The 10,715-nt window shown below is 38.2% G+C and overlaps 1 protein-coding gene across 5 annotated transcripts in view; it reads left to right on the top strand.

Annotated features, from left to right (window-relative positions):
- LOC123879655 overlaps positions 1-10,715 on the top strand; it is a 51,754-nt gene that overhangs the window by 1,641 nt on the left and 39,398 nt on the right. For 3 of the 5 annotated variants that reach the window (XM_045927486.1, XM_045927485.1, XM_045927482.1), the window contains exons 2-10: positions 2,574-2,717; positions 3,462-3,597; positions 4,330-4,409; positions 5,251-5,358; positions 6,285-6,373; positions 7,351-7,430; positions 8,176-8,296; positions 9,410-9,546; positions 10,136-10,258. In XM_045927486.1, coding sequence (XP_045783442.1) covers positions 2,574-2,717; positions 3,462-3,597; positions 4,330-4,409; positions 5,251-5,358; positions 6,285-6,373; positions 7,351-7,430; positions 8,176-8,296; positions 9,410-9,546; positions 10,136-10,258 — 1,018 coding nt within the window. The remainder of the gene's footprint in view (positions 1-2,573; positions 2,718-3,461; positions 3,598-4,329; positions 4,410-5,250; positions 5,359-6,284; positions 6,374-7,350; positions 7,431-8,175; positions 8,297-9,409; positions 9,547-10,135; positions 10,259-10,715) is intronic. The other 2 variants (XM_045927484.1, XM_045927483.1) reach the window with 2 other exon arrangements.

Below are 10,715 nucleotides of genomic sequence, written 5' to 3'. Positions count from 1 at the left end.
ACTATCCCTGCAAAAAATCATATTGATTGGTAGCTCCATTGGGACATGATTGTACAAACACACTCACTTTCACATTTATAATATGGGTTGTGATTATAGATAGTAAAGTAATGTGGGAAAAAATGCAGTAGGTACTAAAAGTATACTTTTTTATAATCTACATTATAAATTTATGTTCATAGTGACCTTGAAACTTGACACTTTTTGTGACCTTGTCCTTTCAAAAGAGGTGGTATGTATATGAAAACAGGTTAAAAAAGGATAGAAAATACATTTTATTCATAATTACCTCAATTATAAGAATTAATGTAATGAAGTTATGTTTCAATGCAGAATGCAGTACTTTGGTAGTTAATATTTATTTAATATGCTGGTGTTAATTTGTAGCAACAATTATTATGACTAGCTGATGCCCATGGCTTTGTCCACATGGCAGTTAAAGGTTTAAAAATCCGATAGAAACTCTTTGATTTTCCTGGATAAAAATTAGCCTATATCACTCTCCACATTTCTATACTAATAAATAAAGTTGGAGTGTCTGTCTGTAATTTCGAAATAACTACCGCATATTAAGGTCATATGGTTATTTGAACGATACCATAACTGAATTGCACGTTTTCAAAAGTTTTGTCTGTCTGTCTGTCTGTTTGAAAAGGCTAATCTTTGGAACGGCTGAACCGATTTTGACGGGATTTTCACAGAGAAGTAGAGGATTGACCAGGGAGTAACATAGGCTACTTTTTTAACCGACTTTCAAAAAGAGAGTTGTGTTTTTCTACCTATGTACACTGAAATCTCCGAGATTTCTGAACCGATTTGCGTCATTTCTTTTTTAATCGATAGAGGAACTTTGGGACATTGTTTCATAAAAAATTTGGATTCCAACTCCTCAATCCTGATGCTGCAGGGGATCTGACCAATCCACGCGGGCGAAGCTGCAGGCATCAGCTAGTTTTTAAGTATAGCCATTCGAAAATCACATTGATTAGTTGCTCCTTTGCAACGTAATTGAGAGATAAACCAATAAACTAACAAACGAACACACTTTTGTTTTTATAATAATATGAGTAGTAATTATTACTTTTCCCTATTGCAAGAATAACATTAAATTATACTAGTTACATAACAACAATAACAATAAAATAAAATTAGACTAAAGATTACAAAATTGATTTAATTACTTATGGACTATGATGGTCTAAGACTAATATGTTTGGATTAGTAAATTAAATTGAGTGTGTCTCCATTAGAAATGTATTCACTGTGTAGTGTCAACAGGAACTGTGATTGTCATACAATTTTGCAACTAACCACTTGCATTAACTTAAGAGGGCTCTCTCCATCACTCGTTTCATACAATCGTAGTTCCAATTTCATTTGAATATTAAGCAACCAAAGTCCATGAAATTTTGCAGACATATTCTAGAAACTAATATCTATGTCTGTGGTTTTCCAGATTTCTGTTAAAATATTCGGTTTCAAAGTTACGCTGTCTTAAAAATTTTCATACAAATCTTTGAGCCCCTGTAATTTTAAAACTACATATTTTTAGAAAAATCTGGAAAACCACAGACACGGATATTAGTTTCTAGAATATGTCTGCAAAATTTCATGGACTTTGGTTGCTTAATATTCAAATGAAATTGGAACTACGATTGTATGAAGCGAGTGACGGAGAGAGCCCTGTTGATTCACACAATAAAGCAGCCTGCCACAAGTACTAGTAACAATACTGGCACTTACTGGGATAGTCCCAATTTCTATGTGTTCTACGTAAAATTGTTTTACTGAAATAAATATTTTGTATTTTATGTTTTTTTTTTTGTAATAAAGTAATAAGTAAGTACTTAACTAAAACACAAACTTTAACACTATTCATACTTTATTAAAAATTTTGACTGAAAGTTCAAATACTAATTTTCATAACTTGAAAATCAATCTTCTCCTGACTGATCATTTCCCGGGTGTAAGCTACCTCAGCACCAAATTTTCATATTAATCGGTTAAACAAGTAAGGTCAGATCCTATAGTCTATGTCCGTCCCTGCCCGGCTAGCATGGGCAGTAGATAAAAATTATATCCCCCGATTATATCCACTGATGTCATACAAATTAAGCTTTTAAGAGCCTCAATAGCTCAACCGGTAAAGGAGTGGACTGAAAACTGAAAGGTCGACGGTTCAAACCCCGCCCGTTGGACTATTGTCGTACCTACTCCTAGCACAAGCCTGACGCTTAGTTGGAGAGGAAAGGGGAATATTAGTCATTTTTAACATGGCTAATATTCTTTTTAAAAAAAAAGAAAAAAGAAAAAAAGAAAAATCAGTGGATATAATTGGGGATATAGTTTTTATCTACTGCCCATGCTAGCCGGGCTGGGATGTTGGCTAACTCTGTACCGATTAAAATCGGTTCAGCGGTCGAGCGGTGAAAACTTAGCAGACAGACAGACACACTTTCACATTTATAATAGTAATATGGATGGATATATTGATCAGGTTTTTTTATGTGTTAACACCAGTTACTTCTGCAAGAGAACTTGCTGGTGGACACATGGCTATGATTAAGTTGTAGAAGTTCTCCTCACAGATCGGCCACCGCGCCTCTGGCAGTGGCTCGTCTTCGTCGTCATGGTCGGGAGGCCGCGGGGGACGCGCGCGCCGCCCGCCGCGCCCGCAGCGCGCGCCCAGGCGCCGCCCCATCGCTAAGGGGAAGGAGGTACTGTATTTACTAGATGTACAACACACATTCATATTCAACATCATCATTTTTTTTTTTAATTATATAGACTAGCGCTTGGCTGCAATCAGACCTGCTAGCAAGTGATGATGCAGCCTAAGATGGAGCGCGCTTGCCTAGAAGTTGCCTATTCACTCTTGACTTGAAGGTACCCATATTATAGGTGGAAGGGAAAACTGACGCCGGAAGGGCGTTCCATATCCTTCCATATCATCATCAACTGTCGGACATAGATTTCTTGTAGGGACTTTCACACTCCAGTCTTGTGCCGACTCTGACACGTTTGATGTTGCGTGTCCCCAATAGGTATTGGGGGCACTAACGCTGCGCCTTTCCTGAGCGAATTTCATCAAAATCAGTTAAGCTGTTGGGCCGTAAAAAGCTCGCACACAGACAGACACACTTTCGCATCACACTAATATTATAAAGGAGAAAGTTTGTTTGTATGTGTGTGTGTGTGTGTGTGTGTGTATGTTTGTTACTCCTTCATGCAAAAACTACTGGACGGATTGGGCTGAAATTTAGAATGGAGATAGATTATACCCTGGATTAGCACATAGGCCAGTTTTTATCCCAGAAAATCAAAGAGTTCCTACGGGAATTTTAAAAAACCTACATCCACGCGAACGAGGTCGCGGGCATCAGCTAGTTTTATAATATTAGTATGGAATGTGGATGGATGAACACAAAAGAAATCATAGTCAAAGTGTGCTATGTTTACAGATGTCGCGGCGTCGCAGCGCAGTAGCGCGTCGCGCGGCGTCCTTGCGCGTTCGTCGCGTCGAAGTTGCGTCCGACGCGTCGGACGTCGGCGCCGACTCAGACTCCGATGACCAGTGGACAGAACTGGATGACAACTGTAATTTTTCCCGATTTCTAAGCTTTTACTCCCATTTAATCTTATTATTATTATTTTTTAACAGAAATAGAAACAGTTTTTATTTTCCAGAATATGATGTCTGTGTCTGTCTGTCCGTCTGTTTTGTCTGTCAAGAAAACCTATAGGGTACTTCCCGTTGACCTAGAATCATTTTTGGCAGGTAAGTAGGTCTTATAGCACAAGTAAAGGAAAAAAATCTGAAAACACACACAAAAAAAATTAAAATGATTTCTATTACTAAAGCACCATCTATATGATATTTACTAAATCACATATAACTAAATCATATACGCTGTTTTCATTATTTTACAGTGTTGCATATAAAAATGTTATAATATTTTGTACGATGGTACGGAACCCTTTGTCGGGGAGTCCGACTCGCACTTGACCAGTTCTTTTTTACTTTGAAATGTCTTACTTATCCTAAAAAAGATGGCATGTTTATGCACTTTGGTATTTAATCACACTAATATTATAAAGGCGAAAGTTTGTATGTGTGTGTGTGTGTGTGTGTTTGTTACTCCTTCACGCAAAAACTACTGGACGGATTTGGCTGAAATTCAGAATGGAGATAGATAATATCCTGGATTAGCACATAGGCTGCTTTTTATCCCGGAAAACCAAAGAGTTCCAACGGGATTTCGAAAAACCTAAATCCACGCGGACGAAGTCGCGGGCGTCAGCTAGTAATTAATGAAAATTTTCTTGCAGCTGGCAGTACAGACAGTTCATCTGGCAAGGAAGTGAGCGGTTTAGAAATTGACTGCCCACCCTACCAACATAAGGGATCGGTAAGTTACATACTGGTACTGCCCCCTCCCGATTGTGTTAAAAAAACGTATTCATAGTAACTATGAATACAAATTATTATTTTTCATGAGAAAATTTTTGAGAGCCCCACTTTTTTGGATGTAATCAAATCATCAGGTCGATTATTTTCATTTTAAATGTAGCCTATGTCATCCGGACCATAGTAACGAAGCAATTGACATCTCATTCATCAAAATCGGCTCAGTAGTTTAGACGCTACGGTTGAACACACATAAATACAAACCTACATACATACATAGACTGCTAAAATCATAACCCTTCCTTTTGGCTTTGCTGTAGTTGGGTAAAAAAGAAATTCTTCTAATTTAAGATGGATAGTTCCAGTAGGGCATCAAATCATATTGGATGTTATTTCCCAGAATGTAGTGAAACTTTTCTCTGTACAGGCAGCTCTTCACACCAAGAAAGCCAGTGGATTGGCGATTATGGTGCAGACAATAGGGATGATGACTACTAGTCAAATCAGTGACTTTTTAACTCCCGACCCAAAAAGAAGGGTGTTATAAGTTTGACGTGTGTATCTGTGTATCTGTCTGTGGCATCATAGCACCTAAACAAATGAACCGATTTTAATTTAGTTTTTTTTTGTTTGAAAGGTGGCTTGATCGAGAGTGTTCTCAGCTATAATCCAAGAAAATCGGTTCAGTCGTTTGAAAGTTATCAACTCTTTTCTAGTTACTGTAACCTTCACTTGTCGGGGGTGTTATAAATTTTTAATTTACACTTGTTATAGCCCTTTATTTAAGAGAAAGTTTTAGTAACTTCTTTAGTGTCCTACATCCCTATATAATATTTTTGCAGCAAGTGGAAGCGCCTCCCATGGGTCAGTTCCTGCTGCCGCTGCTCAGCGCCGACCCCACGGCTCCGGACCCTGAGCACTTCCTCATCAGACATGAGGATATCTTACAGGTAGAGGCACACTTAACACTAATATCATAAAGGCGAAAGTTTGCGTGTATGTTTGTATGTATGTGTGTGTGTATGTTTGTTACTCTTTCACGCAAAAACTTCTAACAGATTTGGCTCAAATTTGAAATGGAGATAGATAATATCCTGGATTAGCACATATGCTACTCTTCATCCCGGAAAATCAAAGAGTTCCCACGAGATTTTGAAAAACTTAAATCCACGCGGACGAAGTCGCGGGCATCAGCTAGTATTTTTATAAGTTCTTTTAAATCGTCAAATGCTCAAATGTCATATGTACCTCTGATTCGAAATGTCTCTCCTACCGAGAAGAACAAGGAAGAAACTCGGCGGTTGCATCTTTTCAAAGATTCGATTTACAATATTATGTTCAAAAATATATTATAACTAGATGATGCCCACTTTGTCAGTGTGAATTTAGGTTTTCAAAAATCCTGTGGGAACTCTTTGTTTTTCTGTGATAAAATAAATAACATTTTATTTCAGACCCACATAATATGTTGTATACAAATAGTTCCATATACAAAGTCAGAGTGTTAGTAACAATGATTCCTTATAATTATGTTAGTACAAAGTAAAGTGGCCTACTGTGGCAACTCTAGTCGCCTGGTGGCCACGGCTACCCAATGTTTTGTTATTGGGCAGCCTATCCTTATTGCACCCAGACCTTGAATGCGTAATAAATACCTCCATACAGCTTACAAAATTTTGTTTTTGGCCCAACTTCTGACTTCAACTTGACCTGATCTTCCTGATGCCAACCTTAGACCCTAACCTAACCTAACCTTACCGCAGCCTGCGTTAACAAGCTGTAAATGGCTCAAGTTTCCTTGACTAATAGTGTGTATTCCATACAGGCAATAAGGCACTGCACTGGCTACGTTAAAATATGACATTAATTTCCTTAGCTGCTCGCGTCGGCTGAGGACAGTGTGCGAGATGAGCTGCCATTGGAAGATGAAGTGGAGATTACTGGCTTAGATCCCACTTCTGATGTGTAAGTTCCAACATACTATTAGAACCTCCATTTTACAGGCATAATGCCTTTTTAACTACCGACCCAAAAAGAGGGGTGTTATAAGTTTGACGTGTGTATATGTGTATCTGTCTGTGGCATCGTAGCGCCTAAACGAATGAACCGATTTTAATTTACTTTTTTTTGTTTGAAAGGTGGCTTGATCGAGAGTGTTCTTAGCTATAATCCAAAAAAATTGATTCAGCCGTTTAAGAGTTATCAGCTGTTTTCTAGTTTTCTTGTAGAAAAGAAGGTTAGATAACCCTTAGGTTCATAATATTATGTCAATTGACAAATGTCAAGTTGCCTTGATACCATAAAGCTATTATAAGACTCCATGCTTGATACATAATTATTTATTTAAAAATGATGTTTTGGAAAACTCAGATACTTTGGATCGTAGGCGCGGAATAGTCCAAGAAAATCGGTTCAGCCGTTTGAAAGTTATCAGGTGTTATAAATTTTTAATTTACACTTGTTTACTCTTTCTATGAATATAGAGATGCCTTTATGATGTACTAGTTGATGCCCTCAACTTCGTTCGCGTGGACTTAGGCTTTTAAAAATCCAGTGGGTACTATTTGATATACCAGTATAAAAAGTTGTCTATGTCAATTTCTCTGACGCAAGCTACCTCTGTACCTTTTTTTTTTATATTATATAGACTAGCGCTTGGCTGCAATCAGACCTGCTAGTAAGTGATGATGCAGCCTAAGATGGAGCGCGCTTGCCTAGAATTTCTATTTTGATCTATTTCTTTGATCGAATAAAGTAATTTCTTTGATTTTCCGGGATAAAAAGTATATTTATATAAATCCTATGTTCGTCCCTGGGATGTAAGCGAACTCTTTACCATATTCCATCAAAATCGGTTAAACTGTGGGGCTGAAAAAAGCTAGCAGACGGACAGACTTGACACACTTTTGCATTTATAATATTAGTATGTATTTTGTTTGCAGACTCAGTAATGAAATCTATGAGTGTGAAGATCCAGTGGTAACTCCTGAGGATGAAGCAGCTTTGTTACACTATGTCTGTGGTGAGTACAGGTGGACCATTAACTAACAGTGTTCCATATCAAAGTGTTAGGTACATATATATACGGAACCCTTAATGTGCAAATCCGACTCGCACTTGACCGGTTTTTAGGGTACCTCAAAAGAAAAACACCTATATTATCACTTTGTCTGTTTGTCTGTCTTCCGTTTGTCATATCTCTCAAGCAAACCTATAGTGTGCCTTCCGTTGACCTAGAATCATGAAATTTGGCAGGTAGGTAGGTCTTATACCACAAGGAAAGAGAAAAATCCGAAAATCGTGGATATGTAGTTACATCACAAAAAAAAATTAAAATGTGTTTCAATTTTCATAGTTAGATAACAATACCAAGTGGAGTATCATATGAAAGGAATTTACCTGTACATTCTAAAACAGATTTTTTTTATGCACAACTAGCTGACACCAGCGACTTCGCCGCGTGGACTTAGGTTTTTCGAAATCCCGTGGGAACTCTTCTGTTTTCCGGGATAAAAAGTAGCCTATGTGCTAATCTAGGATATTATCTATCTCCATTCCAAATTTCAGCCAAATCCGTCCAGTGGCTTTTGCGTGAAGGAGTAACAAACATACACACACACACACATACACACAAACTTCGCCTTTATAATATTAGTGTGATAGTTTTTGATTTATCTTGCAAAATGTCGGGGAAAAATATCCAAGTACGGAACCCTCCGTGCACGTGTCTAACTCGCACTTGACCGGATTTAACTATCTCTTTGTAGCGGAGCACCCGGGAGGTGAATCGGAGGCACCGTTCAAGCCGGTCGAGGAATGGCTGCTTGGTGTTTATCACTCTTGGTGCGAGATCAGCGCACTGATGTATACACTCATAGGCACCAACATGTGAGTATCATTGCATCTAAAAATAATAATCTTCACTATCACTGTATGTATAATGTATTTGTATAAAATACTGTATTTTTAACCCCCGACCCAAAAAGAGGGGTGTTATAAGTTTGACGTGTGTATCTGTGTATCTGTGTGTCTGTGTATCTGTCTGTGGCATCGTAGCGCCTAAACGAATGAACCGATTTTAATTTACTTTTTTTTTGTTTGAAAGGTGGCTTGATCGAGAGTGTTCTTAGCTATAATCCAAAAAAATTGGTTCAGCCGTTTAAAAGTTATCAGCTCTTTTCTAGTTTTCTCGTAGAAAAGAAGGTTAGATAACCCTTAGGTTCATAATATTCAAGCGTCAATTGACAAATGTCAAGCTGTCAAGATGGACGTTACCTAGATATACATAATTATTTATTTGAAAATGATGTTTTGGAAAACTCCGATACTTTGGATCGTAGGCGCGGAATAGTCCAAGAAAATCGGTTCAGTATTTTGAAAGTTATCAGCTCTTTTCTAGTTACTGTGACCTTCACTTGTCGGGGGTTTTGCAAATTTTTAATTTACACTTGTATACAAAAAATAAGTCACATTGAGTGCTTTACTAGGCTCATATTGCACTCGCTCATAAGGGGCCTTAAAATCAGGTATTCACTTTTGGCTACGCTATAAACTAGACAATGAGTAGCTGTATATTCTTCACAGGATTTAGGTAAAATATTCAATCCTAAACAATGTAAAGTATTGTATAAAAACTACTATTACAAAATAGATGGCGCTGCCTTACTTTGTATCAAGATATCAACCTGGTGTTTACAGTTTAATTTGATCAAATAAATATCTTCGCTTAAACTATGACTTTATCCATAATATTATGTCTAATCGAGCCAGTTGTAGAACCCAGCAATTTAATTGTCCTTGTGCAAGCGGGTTTTAGGCAGAGATCTGTAAAACGCACTTTGACTTTACTCAGACTTAAGACACTGTTAAAACGAGAGAGCGTTATACCGGTGGCATAAATCTGTCTCGTTTTAAATGAAACTTCAAGTCCAAGCAAAGTCAAAGTGCGGGTACAGATTTCAACCTTAGTGTTTTTTATAAAATTTTATTGTTTTACCACAGGAGCACGGTAATGGTCAAGTCCGAGTGGTCGTACCGCGCCCGCTTCGGCTGCCACTGCCGTTTGTGTCTATCGCTAGCAAACAACTCCTCAGCCCTGCATAGGTTCCTGGCCGCTCTCATCGTGGACTTGGCTCATGGTAACTATATCTCGTTTTGATATCTGTTTAGGGCTCTGTACCCAAAGGGTTCCAACGGGACTCTATTACTAAGCCTCCGCTGTCTGTATGTCTGTCTGTTAGCAGGCTGTATCTCATGAACCGTGATAGGTAAAGAATTGTAATTTTCACAAAGTGAATTCCTATTGCCACTAAAATTTCAAAATGGTCACCATGCAAATTAAAAGTGCGAATAGTGTTATATCTCGTAGTACGGAATCCTTCACGTGTGAGTCTGACTTGCGCTTGACTAGACCTAGTTACCACCGTACCGGCATAGTCGTGCTGCCAAGCGATTTAGCGTTCTGGTACGATGTGTGTAGAAACCAAAGCGGTATTAAACCCATACTCGTTCCAGGTTAGCCCGCTTCCATCATCACTTACTACCAGGTGAGATTGCAGTCAGGGCTAACATGTTCTGACCTATCTGAATAAAAAAATAATAATATTTATAATGGTCTTAGATGGTTAGCAATTTTATGGTTGACTACACATAAGTAATTGCATATTGTATTTCGATATTAAACTTAAGAATAAAGGTTTATTTGTCTATATTATTTAATTTTCACAGGTGGTAACACTGCCTCCATCGGTGCAAAAATAGTACAAGCTCTTCATTTAGTACCCGGAGAGGAAATTCGACCCAACGACTGGGATCTGCCCAGCTTGCAACGCCTCAAAGTTTGCGAAGACGGTAAGAAAATGCGAACCAAACTGAACCAGGCCTTTTTTTTTAAATCTTGATTTTTGGAAGTTTTTTCCATTTGGAAAATGCCACTCCGTAAGGCCACATTATATACCTAACCACTTATTTGCGTACGGCCTTCTTGTAACAGTGCCCTAGCCTCATTCGACAGAGGTTGGGATAGGGCACCGTTACAGCCGCCGACCTGGCGAAGAATGGGAAATCTATTGCAGATCTCCCATCTCTCCGCCTCGTTCCGCACACATTCCACTAATAAATGGTGTTCGTCCTCTGGTCTATCACAATCGGGACAGTCAGGTGATGAACCAGGCCTTCTTAACCAGTGGTAGATGCATTTGACCATTTAAAAGTACTTGTAAAAGTTTATTGAATAAAAATAATTCTATTCTAAACTACTCTACTGGAAAACATTAGTGTCGATTTTCAAGCAGGGCATAATAAAAAC

The sequence above is a fragment of the Maniola jurtina genome, chromosome 28, assembly GCF_905333055.1.
Source record: "Maniola jurtina chromosome 28, ilManJurt1.1, whole genome shotgun sequence".
Taxonomy (NCBI): Eukaryota; Metazoa; Arthropoda; class Insecta; order Lepidoptera; family Nymphalidae; genus Maniola; species Maniola jurtina.
The sequence above is the reverse complement of the archived record's forward strand: the minus strand, read 5'-3'. Positions and strand labels throughout refer to the sequence as shown.